The sequence below is a fragment of the Pteropus vampyrus genome, unplaced genomic scaffold, assembly GCF_000151845.1.
Source record: "Pteropus vampyrus isolate Shadow unplaced genomic scaffold, Pvam_2.0 Scaffold48, whole genome shotgun sequence".
In the NCBI taxonomy this organism is placed as follows: domain Eukaryota; kingdom Metazoa; phylum Chordata; class Mammalia; order Chiroptera; family Pteropodidae; genus Pteropus; species Pteropus vampyrus.
Window position 1 is genome coordinate 2,780,958 of NW_011888829.1, and position 24,690 is coordinate 2,805,647.

The 24,690-nt window shown below is 37.4% G+C and overlaps 1 protein-coding gene and 1 pseudogene across 2 annotated transcripts in view; one reads left to right on the forward strand and one right to left on the reverse strand.

The window, feature by feature from the left end:
- Positions 1-2,334: 2,334 nt before the first annotated feature.
- The window catches only part of AKR1D1 (aldo-keto reductase family 1 member D1), a 37,767-nt gene continuing 15,411 nt past the window's right edge, over positions 2,335-24,690 (reverse strand). Inside the window, exons 2-9 of one of the 2 annotated variants that reach the window (XM_011359501.2) lie at positions 23,251-23,418; positions 21,008-21,124; positions 15,869-15,946; positions 14,105-14,227; positions 9,266-9,375; positions 8,413-8,578; positions 6,737-6,819; positions 2,335-2,377 (exon numbers count right to left, since the gene is read on the reverse strand). In XM_011359501.2, coding sequence (XP_011357803.1) covers positions 2,335-2,377; positions 6,737-6,819; positions 8,413-8,578; positions 9,266-9,375; positions 14,105-14,227; positions 15,869-15,946; positions 21,008-21,124; positions 23,251-23,418 — 888 coding nt within the window. The remainder of the gene's footprint in view (positions 2,378-6,736; positions 6,820-8,412; positions 8,579-9,265; positions 9,376-14,104; positions 14,228-15,868; positions 15,947-21,007; positions 21,125-23,250; positions 23,419-24,690) is intronic. The other variant, XM_011359502.1, reaches the window with a different exon arrangement.
- Positions 15,694-15,812, forward strand: LOC111739227 (annotated as a pseudogene).

The following is a 24,690-nucleotide window of genomic DNA, read 5'->3' on the forward strand; positions in this document are numbered from 1 at the left end:
GTATACATCTCAAAGTGTTGAAGGCTGCAGACATGGGGTCATTGCCTGTGCCCCTCTCATTATCTTTTCTGATGCCCTCAGTGTCATTATCTATGGAAGATAGTGACCAAGGGAGGTCCTCTAGGAGAACAGTCAGGGACAGGCAGATCAAGAAACATTCTGTGGGCTGGGGCGGGAAGTCTTTGCTGCTCCCGTTTGTGCGTTTTTATAGATCAATGAGCACGATATGCTTTTGGCCTCCTCTCCTTTTCTGGGCAGGTTACATCACTATTGATATATCTTACTCCATAGCAGATCAGAGGCCCCTGATTAGAAAAGAGATTGAGTTCAGTTAATAAACATCCCTGGGATTGCAAAAGTCCCCAGGAGGATCAAAGTGATTGGTTATCAGTGCCTGAGTTCGACAAAGCTTTGACTAAGGCCATTTTTATTATTGACGTCAGTTGGAGAAACTGGAGATCTTGACTGAGGGATGGTGTATCAGTCTGCAAGGTCTGCTGTAATAAAGTGCCACAACTGGGGGACTTAAACAACAGAAATTTATTTCTCACAGTCTGGCAACCAGAAGTCTGAGATCAAGGTGTTGGCAGGGTTGGTTTCCTCTGAGGGCTCCGAGGAAGAGTCTGGTCCCAGCCTCTTCCCGAACTTCTGGTAGTTTGCTGTAAATCTTTGCGGTTCCTTTTCTTGTATAAGCATCACCCCAATCTCTGCTGCTGTCTGCATGTGGCATTCTTACTCTGTGCACGTCTGCATCCAAATTTCCCCCGTTTTATAAAAATACCAGTCGTATTGGAGTAGGGTGCACCTACTCCAGTATGATCTCATCTTGCTAATTACATCCGCAATGGCCTTATTCCCAAATAAGGCCACATTCTGAGGCTAGGACTTCAACATGTGAATTTGGGGGGAGGGGGACACAATTCATCTCATAATAGAAGGGAAGCTTGAGAGGGGTAAGAGCGGAGGGAGAAGTGCCATGCAGAAGCTCATGTGGGACTCACCCTTTCCTTACCTTCCAGTTTTCTGACTCCAGTATCTCTGACTAAAAGATGATTCCCTTCTTCTAATCTTTAGAAATATATAAATATTTTCCCTGACAAATAGTAGGACTCTTCCAATGCCTGTTTGTAAAAAATGGTTTGATGGGTGTGATACTTTGAAGGGGTTTGACAACAGAGATCAGGACTCAAGTTTCTGCTTGTTCATTATGATTCTCCTTTTTTGTCTCTCTTTTCGCAGAGCTAAATGTATAGTAGCAATTTGATCAAAGGTCTTTGAATTGAATTGAATGCAGATGATCATCCCCTAACCCACCCCCACACCCACCCTCAGCAACAAAATGAAGATCTTTATGGTAGAGCAACTCATCATATTTTATTAATTTTCGTGAACAAAATACTTTGCTGAGGACAGCATTGTAAGCGTTAATACTGGAAGAAGTGGAAATCAGGAGTAGAGAGAAAAATTTTTTTAAGTGATAATTTCTCAGGAGGGTATGTTTTCAGTTCATTGAAGATTATCTATAAGCAATTGGTCTTGGACAAATATGATTTTTGAAGAACTCTTGTCCTGTGAGAGCGACCTAATGTGAATGAATAAAATATATTACTTCAGTTGAACTAAAATAGATATATCCCTTTTGCAGAATTCTAATATCTTCTTATTCACTTTAAAAAATTTTACATACAGAAACATTACCAGTGTTCTTTTGAGCTTGCTTTCTTGAAATTCACCTCATTATCCCAATAACACTTTTAAAATCATAAGTGTAATAATTTTATAAACTTTCTGTTTTCAACAATTTCTTAAAGCCTCTTTTCAAAATGTCTTCTTTTAAAATAGTCATCTTTGGATCATTCTATGATGCAGGGTCTTATTTGCATATGTTGATAGTCTCAAGCCATTTTGCATAATGGTGGTCGTATGATGAATGGGGGCAAGAGTGAGACACAGTGTAATACAGATCACCAGTTCTGTTGAAGCTTACGCCCTTTAAAGCAAGAGAGAACCAGCAGTTATCCATTCATCGAGCCGAGTAAAAGCTGAACAAATACACATTGGATGGAAACAAACCACCATCAAATTGTTATGGCTTTCCTGACCACTGTGCTCTTTTATTATTTAAAAACCATTATTTCAACAGATTTAAACCTTCTTTTCTTCAACATAATTAGGTCAAAGTCACTTATATGACACATAAGTTAAGCCTGCGACCGTCACCCCTTCATTTGAGGGTAGGAAAACCCCTTTCATGTCTACATCTTGGGAGGAAACACCTAGCCAAAGGTCCTGGCACGTGCGAGAGGAAAAAGTCAGTTCAGGGCCTCTCTCAAGTCAGTATTCCTCATGAAATGGGTATTCGGGATGATCACACCACCTGCCAAAACAATTCCCCAAAGGGAAAAATTTCACTCCAAAGTTGCACAGCAGTATGTGTTACTAGCAATTTCATTGGCTACTCCCCCTCTCTCTTACTCGTTCCCTCTCTGTTTGTCACCCACCCACCTCCCATTTTTCCTCAAGCCAGCACCTTTTACTGAAGCCCTGGACAGCACCTGGGTTTAAGTGTGTGTGCGTGTGGCGGGGGAAGGCTGGCAGCCTTCACATTAATGTTTTGCTCAGAACAAAAAACACAGGAGGTGAGCAGTGCCTGCCTATGTTGCGTGCCTCTTTCCAGTTTCTTCTTCCCTTCTGTCCCGGTACAGGCTGCCTCCCATTTCAGCAAACCACACAGGCCCTTCTCGTCAGAGCTCTGTTACCAGTCAGTGTCACCACCCTCTTTTCCGTTTTCCTTCCCTTTCTCACTAGCCTTCCTGAGAGTTAGTAGTTTGAGATCTAGAAAGGTAATGACTAGCAAAGTTAAGTTTCTGCTATAATGATGATGAACCTATCTCATAAATAACAATGGTGAAACAATCTTTGAAAGGACTGGAGTGTGTGTGTGGGTGTGTGTGTGTGTGTACACGCTTGCATGTGTGCATGCACACACACTCCTGTCATGAGACATATCTAAGATTCAGTTCTCTGTAAGTACTATGAACTTTAAAGTATGAAACGAAGGCTCTCAAATGTCAAAGATTAACTGGATGAAAAACAAAAGAATTATGGCCCAGCATGCCAAAATAATACATTTTTTAGACCATTGAGGTCTAATTTTTGTTTTGCCTTACTGCTTTTTCTATTTATTTCCTGGTATGATGAGTTATTTTCCCAGTGTTGCTAGAATTAGGTATTAAATATGTCAAATGTCAAACCAAATGATGCCACCAATTAATTGTCTGTAAAAAATCCACCAATGTTGGTAGATTGCCTGTATCTTACTATCTCTTTAATATTTATTCAATAGAAATCATTTATCTTCAAGAGCTATTAACCTATAAGTGTTAGTTCCAAGTTTTTGTTTACTCTTTTATTCTTGAAGTTAGGTACATTTTGATGTCAATAACATTTTTTCCCCTGGAAAATTCACATTAGAAATCTAGTTTATTAATTCAGAAATGGATTCAGAAATTCGATATCAGTATAGTCAGAACAGTTTCTGACTCGTGAAAAATAATGCGGCCAACTTGGTTTCTGGTGTGGCCTTTTGAGGCAACTATAAGCATGGCATCTGTGGATTCCTTGCTGAATCTTAACAGGTGGCCCTGGAGGGGCACAGACTTGAGCTAAATTTGGCTTGCAGCTGAACCCCTCTCAGGACTGTGCCACTGGACACCTACTTCTCAAATCCACACTACTAAGACTGGGAGACTTAAGAGCTTTGCTTAGTACATAGAAACAGACACAGAAAGGCAGCCAAAATGGGAAGACAAAGAAGCAGAAACCATATGAGAGAAGAGGACAGAGATCCAGGAATAATGGAGTCAAGCAATCTAACAGATGCAGAGTTCAAAACACTGGTTATAAAGATGCTCAATGAACTTACAGGAAATGTAGATGAATTTAGTGAAAACTTCAACAAAGAGATAAAAAACATAAAAATGGAAATGGAAATGATAAAAGAGAACCAGTCAGAAACAAAGAACACATAATCTGAGATGAGAAGTATATTAAATGGGATAGACAAAGTGAATAAAGAAGAGGATCAAATGACCTATATAGAGGATGGGAAAGCCAAGGACACTCAATCAGAATGGCAAGAAAAAAGAAGCCTAGACTATAATAATAATTTAAGGAGCCTATGGGACACTATTAAAGGTAAAAATACCCATATTGTAGGGATACCTGAAGGAAAACAAGATGATGAAGAGATATTTGAAGAAATAATGATGGAAAACTTCCCTAATTTGGTGAAGGAAATATACATACAACCCCTGGAAGCTCAGAGAATCCCAAAACCCAGGAACCCAAAGAGGCCCACACCAAGACACACCATAATTAAAATGACAAAAATTAAATACAAAGAATCTTAAAAGCAGCAAGAGAAAAGCAGTTAGGTACCTACAAGGGAACACCCAAAGACTGGCAGCTGATTTCTCAAAAGAAACTATACAGGACAGAAGGGCTTGGCACAAAATATTTGATGTGATGAAAACCAAGAATACTTTATCCAGAAAAGCTGTCATTTAGAGTTGAAGGACAGATTAAGAGCTTCCCAGATGAAAATAAACTAAAGGAATTTATCATCATCAAGCCAGTATTACAGGAAATGTTGGAGGGACTTCTTTAAGAAGAAGAAAACATGTATCAAAAACAAGACTAAAGAATGGTAATAACTACACTTCTATCAAAAAGTAACTCAAATGGAAAAGAATTAAGTGCTCCAACCAAAAGATAGAGTGGCTGAATGGATAAGAAAACAAGACCCCTATATATGCTGCCTACAAGAGACTCACTTCAGATCAAAAGACACACACAGACTAAAAGGAAGGGGATGGCAAAAGATATTGCCTTGATGCACCTAGAGGGTGCTGCGCTGAATGAAATGGGTCAGATAGAGAAAGACAATTGTCACTTGATTTCACGTACATGTGGAATCTAAAGAACAAAACAACAACAAAAACAAACTCCTAGATACAGAGAATATTAGAGGGATACTAGATAGGAGAGGAGTTGAGGGGGACAAAAAAAAGGCAAAGGGATTAAGAGGTACAAATGGATAGTTGCAGAGTAGACACGGAGATGTAGAGAGTAGCATGGGGAAGATGGTTAATAATGTAATAAATATGTAAGGGGGAAGAGGAGTATGAGATTTACTGGGGTGATCACTTTGCAAGTTATGTGAGTCTCTGATCACTATGCTATACATCTGAAACTGATATATTATTGTATGCCAACTATAATTGAAAAAAAAACTCATTGAATTGTACAATGTAAATACAAGCAACTAATTGTTATATTTCAATAAAGACAAAAAAAAGGGAGGCTTTGAGATCATAATCAGGAAAAGGGGAACTGAGGCCTAGAGAAAGGAGGGGCCATGCCCCAAATCACACAGCAAGTCAATGGCAAAGCCCAGACTAGTTTCAAGGTTGCTGCTTTTCAGCTTCCCTGTTCTCAAGGAAAAATAGATATAATGTGGAGATTGACAGTAACCTTCCTTCTGCCCCCGCTCTAAGCACTGGGCTTCGGCTTCCTCAACTGGGCCAGCCCCACTGCTGCAGGCAGGGAAACAATGGCCAGACTCACAGACACGCTCTCCTCCCTCCTCCCTCTCCCCTCTCTTCAATTCCTGATAGATAATAACAATAATTAACAGTTATATACCAGGCCCTGGGCTAAAGTCTGTGTGTGCATTAAGTCACTGAATTCTCATACACACACAGCATTGTAAGCATTATTATTATCATCATCATCTCTATTTTCCAGTTGGGGAAACAGACACACAGAGTCTAACTTGCACAAGTTCTTCCAGTTAGTGGCAGAACCAGGATGTGAACTGAGGCAGTCTATCTCCAGAGCCTGCACTCCTAAAAACCACACCAGAAAAAAAAAAATATTGCGGCCAATAGGATAAGAATCCAAACTATATGAACCATTTTAATGAGCATTTTCTAAATGCTTATTTAAAGAGATTGAAAATATGCAGGTGATCTAAAGAACTGTAAATTCTAATAAAAATGATTAAGAAGAAAAGATATGTGTGTATATACAAATATATGGTGTGTGTGTTCTCTTTTTATTGTAAAGGACCTATTTAGAGAAGAAAGGGCTACTTCACTGATTAGCTGAATCTGGCAACACTTTGAGGGAGTGAAAGAAATTTTGCTTGTGGGAAGTCAGCTCATAGGTGGAGCTAGAAGCTCCAAATCTTATAGGCAAGGATTTGTTTAAAACTCTAGGTTCTTGGCTCCTAACCTACTGTTCTTTCTACTACATTCATGTGCCTCTCTCCCAGGAGTTGTTTTTTTTTTGTTGAAAAATTTGCTCTAATTTGTGCATCACTTTGATCTTTAGGAAGAGATACATAAGTGATTTGAATAATTGTACCACTATTGTAATAACATGTACACTGTGACTTAATTCTCCACAAGGTCTTTATCTGCCATTCCTTAATCTGTCATGGGATGTCATATAAATACCAGAAGTCTTTTAAGTAATATGTAGATTTGCAGGAGGTTCCTAGAATGAATGTAATTTACCCAAACCTGTTTCATATTCAGCATATGCTGCCCACTGGCCTTTACCTTTGTGCTTTCTGGGGACAGAGGTCTAGGTTCATAAGAGCCCCACTGATTGACACTTGACAATCCAGCACCACTGTGCAGCACGTGATTAAGGGTCCCCCAGAACTCACATGAGCATCTCCACGAAGCGGACATTTTTATTCAAGGCCTCGATGTCATTCATTTCTTCTTTGGTGAGAGAAAAGTCAAAGATCTGAAGAAATAAATAAGAGGCAGACATTTATTTAGAAGATGGGGCAAGCTCGGGGCCAGGGAGTGGGGCCGGCAGTGGGGACCCTGTGCACATGTCTCAGAGGAGTTGAGCTGGTGCCGGGGGCCACCCACCAGCGTGGAGCTGGAACTCCCTTCTGCCCTTTGTTTTTAAAACAATTCTGCTGACGATATCTCACAAGATTTTCTAAGTGCCCTGAAACAGCATAAGTTTAGGACATCTGAAATTCCAAGAGTGAATTCTTTATTCTGGAAAAGATGATGAACCTTTGATTCTGGACTATGGCCTTGGTACGCTTAAAAGAAAAAAACAAACAATTTCCTTAGTCTCTAAATCGGCTTCTGTACTTTTGTTTTTAACTTTTAGTTTGCTTTGTTTTATCCTCTTAATCATTTCTCTTATCATTTTTTAATGTCTCTTTTTTTTCTACCTTTTCTGATTACATTTTCATTGTTTTATTTTTTTCTTGGCTTGTACACTTTATATTCTGGTTTTATAATTGTCCTTTTTTAACATTTTCATATTTTAGCGTATTTATATTTTTAACATTTGGTTAAAATGTTATAATTGATCTTCCTTACTTTATTATTTTATCTTTCTATCCCTTAACTTTTATTTTGGTATATTTAACCACTTGTAGTATTTAATTATATGAGTAATATGTAAATATGTGCTTTTTGTAAAGCAATGAAACACAAGGAAGTACATGGACATGTATAGAATAAATACTAAAAGTTGCTATTACCCACCACCTCAGTCCTATTCTCCTTCCCAGATATTCAACACACAGTAAGAGTAACATGCAATAATTGTATCATATCTTTATTATTCTGCAACTTTCTTTAATTCACAGAATATGTCTTGGTGGTCTTTTCTTTCAAAATATGTAGACTGACTTAATCCATTTAGCCACCATATCCGTAGTATATAGATATAACAGTTTACTTAATCATTCCCCCATGGATTGTTTCCAAGTACTTTTTAAAGGAAACCCTTTCTTTGATTATTTATTATCCAACTTTTGGAATTTATGGTATTGTGCAAGGAATCAAAAGTTTGCATAAAATAAAAACAGTCACGAACGAACCAGTGTTGTATCAAAATTCTTACTCAAGCTTCCTTTTTGCTTTTTTGTCTGTTCTCTGAGTATTGGTGAGTCAGTTTCTGACTCCCGCGAATATGCAGTGTGTCCTAACGACACAGTGAAGTTGCAGATCTCGCCAAGGATGCAGGATTTCACAAAGTCAATGAAAGCGATGGAGATTTGCTCTAATTCTAGGACCAGTCTTTTTCAAATAAGAATCTGACACAGTTAAAATTTACTTTGGTAGATATATCAAAAGAGTATAATTTGGAGAAAAGGTTTAAGAATTTCCTTCAGATAAAGCCCTCTGAAATTTTAACAAAATTATTGTCCTGATGATCACTGTTCAAAAACCTTTGTGAAGTAGAGGATGTCATGTTGTGTTAGCATGTAGGCATTACAATTTTCTTATTAGTCTGAATAGAAAATTCTCTACATTAAAAAAAAAAAAAAAATCTTAGTTTTTACATTTGCAGAAGCAGTTCTCTTACCTGAAAGTTTTCTTTGATCCTTTCAGGGTTGAAGCTTTTAGGAATGACAACCACTCCTCGCTGGATGTTGAAACGCAAAACAACTTGAGCGGCTGTTTTATTGTACTTTTTCCCCAGTGAGTTTAGAAGTGGGTCTTTTAACAAGGGTGGGGAAGATAAATTCACCCTTGAAAAAAAACATAGAAACATGTATCATATTTAGCTTGAGCAGTGAGAACCAGTGGTTAATCAGTCCCTCTCCTCTTCTGTCTCACCATTCACCTGGTACTCCACCAGGACACTTTGGGTCCTCAGTGAAGAGTTGCTCTTAGGATGGGAAGATCAAGAGAAGCAAGTGTGTAGAGCTGCCTCTTTCAGAGGGTAAACGTTTCTTTGATGGGTCTTACAAAGAAAACTGAGTTGGAAGTAGGCGTATAGGGGAAGGAAGGAGGACTGAAGTGGAAGAAATAGAGGCACAACTCTGGAACTCAGAGGAGAAAAATTTCTACTTTGGTCTGTGGAACACACTACAGCGGAAGTGTTGCCACTGAATACAGAGATCAAAAAATTCTCAAATTTCAGAATAGCCAGAGACTCTGTCAGATAATGCCTAAACTAACATTTATGGAGCACTCCCTCTGTTTCAGGCAATGTTAGGTAATTTCAGACATTATAGTATGATCTATTGTTACACCATCTAAGCGAGGAAGGTTTTATTAGCTCTAATTTGTATATATGGAGAATGGCTTGAAGAGGTTAAGTTACTTAAGATCACACAGCCAAGTAGAGTCATTCCGATCATATCATTCTCATTAGCCTCATAGTTGACATCAAAGGAAACATTTGCTGAAGAGACACATACAGCATTACTTACCAGAATGGATTCCTAGAAGTTCCCAAAGGGCTGTATGCAACGAGGACAATATCATGTTGTTGGCAAAATTTCAGGAGTTTTGTCTGGGTGAAATACGGATGGCACTCCACCTGTGTGGTTGTGTTGGAGAGTGGAGAACAGAATAAAGGCTTTGTAGATGAATGCAATTTTACATAGTTTTTAAAAAGCCCTTCAATAAAATCCAGTTAAAAGTATTATGGATAATGAGACAAATCCTAAATATTTTTCCTAACAAGGAAGATTACATTGTTTGTATACCAGTGAGATGAATTAAAACAAGGTTAGCGAAGTCACTGTCTGTCGGTTGATTCTAGAATAATTGGGGAAAAAATTCAATTTTGTATGCCTATCATCATTTAAAATTTTAAGTGAATACTCAGTTGTTTATAGTAAACATTCTGGCAAATACAATATCCATAACAAACTTACAGTCTCAAGGTTCAGACCATAGTCTTAGTAAGTAGAAGCAACATGTTACAGAAGCCCTCTGTCTCTAGCTATCAGAAATCGAAGAATATTTTCGCAAGAGGTAGAGCATGTATAAACCTAAATTTAAAGATGAATTTTGTCTTCTTGGCTGAGCGTTCTCTACACCACCAAATGTAAGCCTACTTTCATTTTTAGTATCTTATTGACAAGATTCCTGCACTAAAAATACTCGTGTCAACAAAATTCTTCTCAAGTTTCTTCTTAAACACTATGGTAGTTTTGACCCATGTTTTTCTTTTTAAGTAAAGTCAACCAAAGCTTAATTAAAATATTTTGAGTATATAATTATGATGTTCACCATCTGGAATATTGAATACTTGACAAACTATGTTTCTAGAAGGTACAATCATAATCTTGCTCCCTTCTGTCCACTGAGAAACACTTGTGGGTTTTTTCCCTCCCTTTGGAACATTTCTTAAACAGTTTTAAAAAGCGGCACTTAGACTAAAGTAAGTTAGGAACCATAGTGTTCGTGGTATTTCTTTCCTTTATTCTCTCCAACTGCCAGCATCTCTCTCTACTTTCAGTTCCTTTTTTGTTTTCAGTCTTGTTTATTATTGGTAGACTAATCTTTCCAAAACACATAATTTATCACATCATTTCTTAGAGACTAAGTATAAATTCCTTAATTTAATGCCTGCCTGCTTGTTTAAAACACAACATTTAATTTTCCCCACAAAGACTCCTTTCTAATCAGGTTACCTGTCTCTGGCCTATTAAATATGTATATGTACATATGTATATATTCATATGTATGTGTATATATATGTGTGTGTTTATATGTATAATAAGCATTTTTATAACCTACCTTTTGAAAAAAGATTTTATGTGGTTTATAGTAAAAGGTATATATAATAAGGCTAATACAATTAAAAGCAGAACAAACAGGTACGTGAATATCAAATCCATGCCTGAATGAGTTTGGAACTTTACAGAGTTGCACTAGGCAACATACCAGAAACGTTTACTCAACAAAAACTTTTGAGTCAATATAATATAAACTCATAATATAAAATAATATATTATAATATAATATACAATATAATACTTTGCATAGGTAGTTTGTAGGTAAAAATTCTGGGGGTGGGCGTGGGTAACTTAATCTGATCCAAGTACATATGAATCCAGAGAACTACATTCCTTCTTTTCATAGCTTTTATATCAGTTTCTAATTATAAGTAATGGTTTTGTGATTAATGTGGTTCCGCACTAGACAGTGCCATGGGAGCAAGAACTGTATCTGTCTCTGGTCACTTTTGCATGCCTAGAGCCTAGCACAGTGCCTGGCTGGTGTCAGGCAGGTGCTCGATGACTGTTTGTTCAATGAATGAAGATGATAACTGTATAGAGAAGACAGAGCCAGAATATTAGGGAACATTACTGTTGATGCTGCAGATGGTTAGGTTGGGCTTCAGAAAGGCTGCAGCCTTGGTGGAGGTCATTTCAGGCCAGGAACGATCCTTGTTGAGTAGCCTGGGACTGGATGCTCAGTTTAAGGTGGGGGGGTGGTGTTGGTTTCTGATGTCACGGGGCCATGATATCATCCTTATTTCCAAGTAGAAGTATATTAAAGCACATCTACCCGCCTTCTTTGCCAGAGATTGGTTACAGCTCTTTGTAAGTGGGCTGGTGGAGACGCAGTCTTTACTTTTTCTTGTTCACAATGTAAAATTGATGTAACTCGTCAGTGACATGTCTGGGGCTTCTACAACACTGTTCGTTAATGCTGAACTTTAGATCTTAAAATCTTAGGAAGCTGGACAGAACCCATGAAGGAAAATAACAAAAGCCCTTTCACTAAGTAACCCTGTCCTCTGAAGAATATAGAATGAGGTCATATTTCATGTGATTTTGTTCATGAAGTCTATGAAAAAGTATAACAATATGCAAATTTTACTTCAGATTGATCTTAATGGGAAAATACGTTTTGAAATATGTGAATTTTGAATTATGCAAGGTGTTCAGATTCATATCCCTTACATATAAAATGTGTTTACTCTCTGTAATGCCCACGATATGTTGGTCATGTTTCTGGATTGAACACTGCACTGAAAGCTGCTCATGTTGTATCTTTGGAGTAAAAGTGGTTTTACCCAGTTCACAGGGTAATGGCTGATGGCTTGTAGACCTGCTCTTTGGTCTGTGCCATCTCTAGAGTATTGATACATTCTGCTTTCAAGCACCACGGAACACATGAGTAGGCGCAGGCTGTGATCTTCCAACACGTCTTGCTTCCCTTGCAGAGTGTATTTGTGAAGCTGACCAGTATTCTTGAGCCAACAAATCAGGGTATTTCCTCCTTGGCACTAGGAAACACATTGTCTAATTTTTACTCAGTTTTTCATTCTGAGATTAAGAAATCATCATCTTTCTGTATATAATTGTAAGAAGAAACCTGTTTGTCATTTCAGTATTTTTAAGACAAAATATTGCTCTTGGAGGTGCACGAAGGAGATGTGCTGATGAGGGATGGAGTAGGAATAAAGAGATGGATTGAAGTCAGTTCGGAAGTCAGAGGTGGTTCCTCTCCATTCCTGAGAGCAGCTTATTGTGTACAGTGTGAACATAGGTGTTAGTTTGGAGATGATACTTCTAAAATAGCAACATTCCTATTCTAGCCGTGAGCTGTTGTCACGATGTAGGTAATAATTCATTCTTTCTGTTATGAGCTCATACTAGACTTTTTTGATTTACTAAAAACAGTGAATCAACCAAAGAAGTTAACCATAATCCTCTAATGTAAATATTTACCCAATCCAAAAGCACTGTTTAGCCTAGCTTCTTAATGTTTTATGGAGTAGGATGAAGACAATATCGTTATCCCTGCTTAACAAGGTGGATAATATAATCTTGTTATGATTATAAAAGTGATATATGCTCGCTACAGATGACTTGTAAAATACAGAAAAGCATAAAGAAGAAAACAAAATTTCTCTTGTAAAATTCACAGCCAGAGATAACCTGTTAATTTTTTCAATATCTTTCTTTCCAGTTTTTTTCCATGCATGTTTTTTTTAATAATTTAATCGCCTCCACACTGTATATTACATTTGGTATCCTGGTCTTTGCTTTTAATATTATGACCATTTCTCTTTTCCTCAAAGATGATTCAAGAATATCTTTTGTTAGGATTTCACATAATATGAATGTTTTGTAATTTATTTACACATTCCCCTATTTTTTTCATTTTGCCATTATAAACAGTGCTGTGACAAACACACATATGGGCATTCTGATTTTTTTTCATGAGGATAGATTCCTAGAAATAGAAGACTGAACATTTTCAAGACTCTTGACACTTATTGCCATATTGTTTCCCGTAAGACTAAATCAATTTGTACTCACCACACTTCATCATTTGCTTACATAGAGCATTACATTAAAAAATAAAAGCTTTGCTAATTTAATATACAATATAAAATCACACTTAAATTTAAATTTCTGTAATCAGCAGTGCAGTTGAACATTTTCATGTTTACCAGTCTTGCAGTTCATCTTCTGTGAATTTCTGTTCATTTCTTTTGCCCATTTTTCTGTTGAGGCTTAGTATTTCTTTTCACTGCTTTTTTTCATTGATTATTATTAGGCTTTTAATTCACAAAGCTATTAACCCCTCTTTCTATTATATTTTAAAAAATATAATTATGTTTGCTTGTTGTTGCTAATATTTTTAGATTTAACATTTTTATACAACTGAATCGATCGTTTTCTTTGTAATTTTCCCATGGCTTCATTTTCAATGTATAGCTTCGGAAAACTATAATTCTTTTGTAATGTTTACAAATGACTTCCTCTTTCTCTTTAACTCTTAATCATAAGGACATTTACTTTGGAGTAGGGTGTGAGGCTGAGATCTATATTGTTTCCACATAACTAGCCATTTTCCCCATACCACTTACCGAAAAATCCATTCATTTGCCGTTAGTTTGTGCTACTTTATTTTACATTAAGTTTTTATTATACGTCGGTCTGTTTCTAGCATATCTCTTATTTTCTACTCTCTGTGTTGGTTCTTTTGCACTAATCTTAACATTATTGTAAATGGTTGATATATCTTAATATCTGGCAAATCTTGTTCCCCCTCATTATTTTTCTTCCAAAAAATATTTTGAGTTTCTTTTGTCTGAATTTGAACTTTCAAAAAAAATTTTTTTAAGAGACATAAAGTGAGAGAAGTTAAAAGATTTGCTCAGGGTCTAATGATGAGATACATGTAGAGTGACCACAAGATGTTCTGACTCCTAGCCCAGGATTCTTCCTTATTTACTTAATGTAATAATTGGGTCCCTCTACACTCCCACAATGTCCCACCCTTCTGTCAAGCTGTACCTGGTTGCTGACTGGCTTATGTCTGAGTCCAGGTTTGTTCAGGATTAGCTCCAGCTGCCTGCGATTAAAATTGGATACACCAAGGGATTTCACCAAGCCGGCATCTTTGCAAGCTTCCAGAGCCTGTGGAGCAAATGCCGGTGGGTCAAGAAAGAAGCCTCAAAACAAGCAGGAACAAATGACTGTAATGGTGACTGTAAATTCTTCAAAAAGGAAAGCCCCTGAGTAAGATAATAGGCATTCTGAGAAGGGAAAAAATAAGTGAGAGAGACAGGTAGGAATTCTGTGATTGAGTTCTGTTACTAGGAGCACAGGTATTTGGAATTGATTTCTTTATTGTTATAAACAAACTTCTTTATTTCTAGTAATACTTTTCTAAAATGTTTTTGATATTAAAATGGCTACTCCAGCCTCCAGCTTTCTTTTAATTACTGTTAGCCTGCGATATCTTTTTCTATCCTCTTTTTTTAAACTTTTACTTTTAACCCGTTTGTGTGTTTTTATTTAAAATAGGTTTCTCGTATGTAACGCACAGTGGAGTTTTGCTTTTTATCTATTCTAACAACCTCTGCCTTTAAATTGGATTGTTTAGACTGTCTACATATACTGCGATTATTGATACCACTGACTTTAAATCTCCCATCTTGCTATTTGCTTTTCGTTTTCCCCATCTATTGATTTTCCTTCTTTTCTTGCCTTCTCTTGGATTGATTTTTTTATTATTTCATTTTATTGCCTTTATTGGCTCGTTTGCTGCACCCTGGAAATATTAACATTTTCTCTTTGTATTTGACATTCTGAAGTCTCTCTATAATGTCTCTAGGTATGAGTTTCCTTCTCTTCTTTGTAAATCTATGCCCTTTCAATATCAGTTTTTTGTTTTTTAAATATTATCTCTCTTCCTTTTTTCTTTCTTTCTTTTTTTTTTTTTCTTCCGAGACTCCTATTCTGTGACTACTGGAAATTCTAATTTTGTCTTGTATATCTCTTGGCTTTTTTTTCACATTAAAATTTTTTTCTTGTCCTTCATATTGGGAGATTTCTTCATTCTAATTTTTCAATTTAATAATTTTTCTCATCTATTACATTATTTTTCTTAATTATTATTTATGCTTATTTTAAATGTTTTCTTTTTCTTGTTCCATATTGCTAATATCTTTTCTTACCCCTTTTAATATATTAATTTTATATATTTAATATAATATATTAATATATTTAATATATAAAATTATTAATTAATTTTCTCTTGGGGATACTGGCTACCCTGTCAGCCAGTTCCTTAGAGGGGAACACCAGACCCCAAACCTGGTCAGCTCCAGTGAGGTCAGGAGTGAGTATGTAGTCTCTTGAGTGGAGAGCCCCAGGCACCAGAAAACCAGTAAGTTCCTCCTCACCCCTCAAGGCAGCTCCACTCTTCCAATCTTCAGCTGTTAAGTACAGGGGGGAGTCCTTTAGAAAGAGATATTTATGAGAGTATGTTCCCAGCCTTTGGAGTTTGGAATGGAAGAGTTAAGGCTGCATCTCCTCATAAATTGAATAGGAATAATCAGATCACAGTTTAAAATGATAGACTTTTAAAATAAGAGGCCTTCTGCGGCCATGCCACCCTGAACTTGTCCTATCTCGTCTGATCTCAGAAGCTAAGCAGGGTTGGGCCTGGTTAGGGCTTGGATGGGAGACCACCTAGGAATATCAGGTGCTGTAGGTGTAAAAAATCATAATAAAAAAATAATAAAATAAAATAAGAGTCCTCCTTAAAATTACCTCCCAAGTAGCACACAGATTTGTCTTGTGATATAGGTATTTGCCATTCTCATCTTTAGGATAAGGTTCATCTCCAGGCTGAAAAATAAATAACAAGTGTAATTAATTTTATTTATGTCTGGGAATTAAAATTATGGAATTTGAGTTGTCATTATACCAATATACCTTGGCCCTGGGAAAGCAATTCAAGTTATTCATGTTTATATAATATATAATACATTATAGATATATTCATGTTTTCTTTTTTGTGGGACTGTCCAAAATTTTCTTCACTTGTCCAACATATGTGACATGTTAATCTTGTTATCTCTCCCTGGTCTTTATTTTCCTTTTATTTATTGGGAAATATATAAAATATATAAAATAATCTGAAGAACAGATTATTGTTCTTCAGCCATAAACTTTTTGGCTATATCTCTTAATGACAGCATTACTCATTAGAAAAAGAATTGAGGTTGAGAATTAGGATTTTTAGACTCATTGTTTTGACAGTTTATGCTTGCCGGAGTTGAGGATAGCATAGCATGTTACTTCTTCATTCTGGCTAATTTGCCCAGTGGTTCTTTTCCTTCCATTTTTGGGCCCTTCAGGAGTTCAGCATCCTTTTTCCTAACTCACACATCATCTGAGTGTCAAATTTCCTTCTACAATTTTTGGGCGCTCCTTTCCTAACAAAGACCCCCTAACTGTGGTGTGGAATGTTGTCCTTCAGATTTCTCCTTTTTGGCTATATCTAAAAATGGGACCCATTTCTTATGGTCTTGGAAATGGAATAGAAAGAAATAAAAAGATGATTCCTAGGTTCCTTGGGTGGATGATGGTAATCATTTCCTGAGGTTGGTTTAGGAATCAAGAGTTTTATTTTGGATATTTTGAGTATGAAATGATCATTAATCATTCAAGTAGATATTTATTTGAGGAGACAAACAGAAGTCTCAGGAAGAGGCTCAGAAAGAGGCCATGGCTGCAGACAAAATTTAGGAGTCCTCAGCATATAAAATAATATTCAGTCCATACAACTGCATGAGATCACCTATAGAGAGAGTATGGCTCAGTAAGACAAGAATATCGAGAATAGAGTATTGGGCATGACAACATTTGGAAGATGGCAGAGAAGAAGCTGCCGAAGAATCTCGAGAGGGTGATATAGAAGCCACAAGGAGAAAATGTTTAAAGGAGATTGTGGTCAACTGTGTGGAAATAATGTGAAGACAAAGTGTCTGTTGGATTTGGTTGGCAGCATGGAAGTCTTCGTAGACTTTGATAATGGGAATTTTTTATTGAAAATCAAGCAATGGATAAAATTCATTATGTTCTTAAAATTTTCCTCCTAAGTTTTCCTTGCACCATCTCACCTCAATGAAACTTTCCCCTGGTGATGACACTTTCTTTTAGCAAAGACAATTTTGTCTCAATTTCCTCTGGTCTCACCGAGAGCAGGAAAAGGGTGCCTTTCTCCTCAATGCCACATGTCATTCATGTTAATTATCCTTCCTGTCTCTGATTTCAAAGTTCTTTGACCTTCTCAACACTTGTGACCCGCATTCCCACTCCGGTCTTCCTCCATATTTCTTCTGTCATGAACTCTGTTAAATAATTTTTACTTTCCCAGATTTTTATTGTCCTTATGAAACCTGAGCCTATGATGTGCCCCTTAAGCTTCCACTCTGACTGCTTTACTAATCCCTCATCTGGATAAGCCCGTCGTCTTTTTTTCTCTACTTCTGCTCCTACTACAAGGCATTATTAGAAGAACAATTCAACTCTCTAAAGACTCATGCTATTGACTTTCATAGTAGTAATTTCATTCATCTTTTAGAAATGTCTTATCGTGACTTTTTGTGTTTTATGTTTTGTTATTCTGAAGTTGCTCGCCTGTTAACTTGACATTTGAAAAATAAAGTGCTAAAATATTTTAGCAAGAAAGGTTTTTTGTTTAAAGAAATCATGAGATTCAAAAGGCATGTGATATTTTAGTTTCAATGATTGATTTCTCAATTACTGAAATTACAGGTCCGGTTGGCAGGTAATGTCATTATTTTGTCATTTCTCACTGTTAAAAGTTTTACCTTCTCTATGTCCTTGAACCTTTATCCCATCTAAGAATGGGAACATAAATTCTCTATTTACCTTCTCCAAAAACAAGTCATTAGTCAGGCCCAGTGAAGTAAACTCTTTTTCTCATTTTTAAATACAGGTTCTTTTCAAATCTTTAAGACCCAGCTTAGAAATTTGCCATTTGAACAAGAGTCATAGTTAGTAGAGGGAACAGGAGGGTTTAGATCATACCTGCCAAGATCCTGAAATAAAAAAAAAAAAATCACTGTTTGTTTACAGCATATAGGGATTATTCGGCTTATGAGGATAAGGCAGAAGGGTCAGTGCAGTATAGGGGAACAAGTATGAGTTTGACATCAGGGGACCCCGAATCTGGCCCTAGTTCTGATGGACTTTAAACTTGAGTTAGCTACTTCATTGCCTGGGGCCTCAACTCTATCTTCTGTGAAATGAAGGTGTTCTGTATATTGGGAGATATAATTACTAAGGTTCTTTTCACTTGAATATTTTATTATCTTTCCTTTTTTATCTATGAGATGGTGGACATTGTTTGTGTAATTTCACATATATCATTTTGACTCCTCACAACACTTGGCAAGTTAGTTATTGTTCCATTTTACTGATAATGAAATTGGAGTTCAAAAAGATCAAAGTGACTGTGCTAGTAAGTAATAAAGCTGAGAGTCATCCCCCTTCTGTGTGACTCCAAAGCCCATACTCCTTCCTTCCAGTGTGCCATGTTTAGGTGATGTGTAAAGAGATCAAGTAATAACATGACCAAATCATCTGGCTCTTAAATGACAGAGATGGGATTCAAATGAGGCAGTCTGGCTCTAGAGCCCATGTTCCTTACTACCATGCTAAGTGACCTCTGATTAGTGAGTACAGTGGGAATCTGTTGTTTCATTTTCTACCATCCTTATGCTGTTTTCCTATAGAGGAGCTCATTCTTTTGTGTGTGTGTGGTCTGACCCAGATGTCACTCTTGGCCACAGATGTCATCAGTCACCCATGCCCTCACACCAAAGATTAGTCAGTATGGGGATATGACCCAGGCAAGGCTAATCAGTCTTTCTCTATAATGTTTAATGTGTGTTCTCTCTTTCTCTGAATTCTTAAGGTGTATCGATAACGTGGACTTGGCACGTCAAGTGTCATGTTTAGGTGATGTGTAAAGAAATCATGGAGATAGAAAAGGGCCAGAGTACAGGTACATAGTTTGAACTTCTGGATCCAACTGTGCCTGATTTAAATATCCCTTGGAATTCTTAGTTCCTTTTTTTGCTCACAACAATTTGAGTTGTATTTTTGCAATTTATAACAAGAGTTGTGACTAATACGAAGGTATTTGGGTATGCATAACAAGTAGTGGACAAAAAAAAATGTGGAATTGGCTAGGTCAGTATGGGTTGAGGACAATGAGAATTTTCCCATGTCCAGCCGAGAATTGGCTATTCTTGCTATGCAATAGCATGGCATCTGGTTAAATTGTTGCCTTGTTGTGTCTTGAGACTCAGACAATGTGTCTACTAAGGTTGGAGTTTGAGGGGACTTAGTAGAAAAACATTACATTGGGTGTTAGAGTTTCTTAGCCATTTTTGCAGTCTTCAGTGAGGTCTTGAAGAAAGATAAATGTGTTTATTGTTACTGGGATTATAAGATAAGAGGTAAGATGATATTTTGCTAAAATAGGTACTTTCTTCTTTGGGATGATCCAAAGTGGCAGAAGTTTATATCTGAGCCTTCTGAAGTTAGAAAAGTCAATGTTGGCCAATACAAGAAGGGGAGAATCCTAGACAGAAATCAAATTGGATTTTGGGAGAATTCTGATTGTCAGTATCTCTCTGAATGCAAGATCTCAGGCCACGGATGCCCTACCTGACAGAGGTGCACCATCCAATGAGATGCAGACGGGGTGCAAGGAACACATTATTTGTGCCTCCCTGTTTTGTATTATTTCAAGCCAAATTGAGGCTATTAAGCTGAAGACTGAGCAAATGATCAGAACAAGGAGATACTTTCCTGAGATGCAGAAAACATAGGCCAAAGATTAGAAACAAGAAATGTAACCCTATAAGACTTCCAGTTTTGATGACTTTCTCATGGAGTAATGTGCATTTACTGAAAGCCTAGCAAACTTTGAAAGGATATTGTCTTTCTTGTGTAGGAAATCCCAACCTGACCAATAAGAGCCTTTGATTACCAAGGCCATTGTGAAGCCCACAAACCCATATCTACATGAAGTAGGATGCAAAGGGAGAATCCTCCCTAAGGTCTTGGGGATGTGACCACAGAGGAGAGTAGAGTCAACAAGTAAAGTGCTTCCAGAGAACAGAACAGGGGCAGCCATGTTCGCTGTACAAAGGAATTCGGGCCACTGCAAGGACAGAGTCCTTGTTCTTCCTGACCGGCAGGATCTGATTTGCCTCATGCACAAGTGACCAGTTTCATTTTCAATCTCTCCTTCCCTCAAGGAAATTTTAAAGCAGTTGCTGCTCTTCAGAAGTGTATATGAGGTGTGCTGTTGGGGGTTGAATCAACATGAGTCCATAGATTGAGAAAGTTCAAGGAAGAAGAGCATTTGGACTAGAGGAATAGATATTACATAGACACCCTGATCTTGGAGCTGACTTCCCAAACCTGACCATACTTTGGGATATTTTCCTTTGGGCAGACGGTGGGTGAATTTCCAGTCATATGTATTATTTTGCATCGTGTTGTGCAGGGACATTTTCATGACTTTGTGAGTGGCAAGAAGGTTATTTCTGCATGCTGGACAACTAAAATGTGGACTACAGTTTGGAGACTATGTGATGGCTTGATAGAGAGTTTAAACTATAGTTGTAAAGATATGATATAAGAAAAAGTGCATTGGGTTATGAATCAAGAAACATGGGACCCAGGCCAGAGTCTTACATATAATCTTCTTGGGCTTTTGTTGGGTGAAGTCAGTGCTGTCTGATCTAGGGTAGCAAAACTATAACATTCTGTGGTGCTAAGTAAGGAACTAGCTTCATATGCATAGCTTCTGGCTCATGGGTGCCGAAGAGCAGATGCCAGACCTTAGGTGTCTAAACTCACCTTAAAAGCCATGGGTAATTCAATGATGTAAAGATCAACATAATCTAGCTGGAGGACCCTGAGTGTCCTCTCCAGGCTTGGACGGACCATCTCTGGGTCATGATGTGTAGTCCACAGCTGAAAGAATAAAAGGAGGATAGTTAAGTAACATCCACACTATTTTTTTTTTTTTTACAATAATGCAGTTCTTTAAAAAGCCTTCATACACATTTTATTCACTCATTTCATGTCACAAAAATATGTTTATGCTGCCGTTTAATCTGAGTATAGCATAAGCTGATATAACTCTTGCCATCCAGAGTATAGCTTTATCAGAATATAGTACCTGAGACTTAAAGATCCCTCTGAACCACAGAGGACCCGATTCGGGCATAGAGTCTTCCTCTGCGTGGCACTGGCTTCCTAATCGACTCTCCACACTTAAACTTGTCCCCACCGTGTAAGTAGGAAACCCGTCTGAATAGCTATGCTGCCCTGGCCTGGCACTTGTCTTCACGTCACTCTGGTAAAAAATGTGTTTCACCTGAACAAGAAATATGAGAGTAGTGGAAAAATGTGTTTTTCTTGTTACTGTGGGCCCCCTTGGTGTTATTGTGCCATCTCATTAAAGCGAACATTCTATTTTATATATTTTAATTATTTTTATTCAGCAAACACAGATAGCCCCGGCTTTGTAACAGATACTGTTTAAGTGTTTTGTAAATGTTAACCCGTAACAACTTTATGAAGTAGTTGATTTAATTCGGTTCAATTTTTTTCAACGCGATAGATATTTCAACAGCTCTAACTCTTTACCAAGGAGATTAGAAGGAAAGTTTTTTGGTTAATTTGTCTTGGTGCTTATTTAAAACCTCATTTTTATGTGAAACAAAATGGGACAAATAAGATTATTATTATGGAAAAAATGCAAAACTCTAAAAATTTTTAAGATAAGACATAAGTCTTCAATAATATTTCTGGTTTTGGGCAGGCTGCTTTTGCATAGGTCCTCAGGATATGAATTCAAGTTTATTCTTCTCCAGAAACATTTTGGGAACACTCATTTAAGGTTTGGTGTTTTACTCTAATGAGGGACTGTGTAATAATAAAAGCTTTAGGAATCAAAATTTTCAAGTCATAATAAAGTGAAAAGCTTCAGGTTGATATTCAGGGACAGTGGCTCCTGATGGCTTCTTGAAATCATAACCCATAAGTGGCTGGTGACTTGGGGAATTGCAAAGCCTTGGAGAGCTTAGAAAGGAGCATTAGTGGGGAGCTGAGAGGAAAGGAGGTCTGGAGAGTGGCTGAAGTCAGAAATAGCATCTTGCTCTCTTTAGAACCCTCAGGAGAATTGTCTTACAAGCTCCCTAAAGTTGTACAGCTTTATTCCTGTAAAGCTGCATGTAAATACACACCCTACATTTCCACTGGCTGTTATTTTAACCATGATGCTTTATCTTTCCAATTGCTCTTCAGTAGATAGTGATTTCTAACCCTGGAAATTTAAATTGCTCAAGAGGTAGTGATCTAAACAAAATGTGATACAGCCACACAATGGAATGTTATTGGCCATAAAAAGAAATGAAATTCTCATCCATGCTACAACATGTATGAACTCAGAAAACAGCATACTAAGTGAAAAAAGCTAGACACAGGAAGTCACATATTATATGATTCCTTTGGTATCAAACATCCCAAACAGAAAAACTTGTTGAGACGGAATGCAGATTAGTGATTGCTAGTGACAGGGAGAGAGAGAAATAGGAAACGACAGCTAGCGGAGATGGGGCTTCTTTTTGGAATGATGAAATATTCTGAGATTAGGTTGTGGTTATGGTTGTACAACTTTGTGAATACACTAAAAGCACTGACTTAAAATGTTGAACTTTGTACTATACGAATTATAGCTCAATAAAAAATTGATCTTTGGCAGACACACACAAAAAAGAAGGCTTCCCTTTTAAAGAAGCTTTGGCAAATGCTTATGTAATATGAACCACCTCCCACTTTCTCTCAATTCCCGAAACTTTTGCATTGTAGAATTTGTTCTTTCTGTATTGTTTTAAGTCCATGCCCATATATAAAGAAGGAGCTTTGCCCTAACCTTCAAGGGGCACATTAGTCCCTAAATCCTTGGCAAAAGTAAGGAATTTGGCAGTCGAGAATTCATACCTCTTGGTGAGTCTAATATTCTTTGGCAGAGAAAAAGTGACATCAGTCCACCATTAATATAAGGGGTTAGGGGGGCGGAGGGAAGGTCTCACCTTTCCACAGTAGAAAATATCCTCTCTCCGCACCTTTCCTTCTGCCATTTTCTCCCTGATGGCCTCCCCCACCTCGTGCTCGTTCTGGTAGACGTAGGCCCCATCAAAGTGCCGGAACCCAACGTCAATGGCAGTCTTCACCGATGCAACACACATTCCCTTAGGAGTCTGACATGACAAGGGGGTTGAGGTGTGAAAGAAAAGAAATGGGTCTTTAGTTTAATCCTCATTAATCAGGACACTTTGCTGTACGCTGTTTTAGAGTGAAAATGACAAATTCCCCATTCCGTGCTGGTGTGATTGGAAGATGGTGTCTGGAAGCTGCAGAAACTGATCTCCCAGGGAAGACCCCACCCTCAGTGGTGATCCCATCCATTCTACGTCAGCTTTGTGGCTTCAGAAGTGTGACTTGATTAGTTTTACCAGTGACAGGAGTTCCATGTTATAGGGGGGCACAGGTTTGATGAATAAGGCTCAGTTATTGATCAGAAATTGGAGTGAATAAACTGAGATATATCCACAGAATAGAATACTACCCAGTAATAAAAAGGACCAAACTATTGACACACACACACACACAGATGAAGGAAAAAATCAGACAAAAAGTAAATACTTTATGATTCCATTTATATAGAATGCTAGAAAATGAAAACTAATCTATAGTGACAGGCACAGATCAGGGATGGCCTGGGGTGGGGCGTGGGGCAGGGGTGGCAGGAAAGGATTACAAAGGAGTACAAGGAAACTTTTGGCAGTGATGGTATGTTCACCATCTTGATTGTGGTGATGGCTTCATGGCGTGTACATGTATCCAGGTCATCAAATTTATACTTTAAATTCAATGTGCAGTTTGTTGTATGTCAATTATACTTCAGTAAATCTGGGGAAAAATTGTCGAGGGGTATGCTGTTTTTTCCGGATATATTTTTATCAAATTTGGCAGCCAAAACTGTTCATTTTATTAACCTGCATGAAGCATAAGAATGAGAATATCCCTTCCTATGAATATTGGGAGGGAAAAAACACCTGACAAATTCTTAACACTTGAGATATAAGTTATCCATTTTTCACATTGCACATAAATGGCCGTTCTTTAGCTATGATGACATTTATTTTTATTGAGGTAGTAGTGGTTAATAACATAAATATAAGGTTTACCATGTTATTTGTCATCTGTGTATACTCTATTGTGCACTTACAACTAAAAGTGTAGGTTTCTTCCCTTAGATGTATTTGACCCCTTTACCTGTGTCGACCTCCCCTCAATCCTCTTCCCCTCTGGTAACCACCATCGTGTCGGCTGTATGTGAGTTCGTTTTTGTATTGTTGTTCATTACTTTTTTGTTTTATATTCCACATATGAGTGAAGTTATATGGTTTTTGTCTCTTTCTGCCTGATTTACTTCACTTAGCTTGATACCGTCAAGATCCTTCTATGTT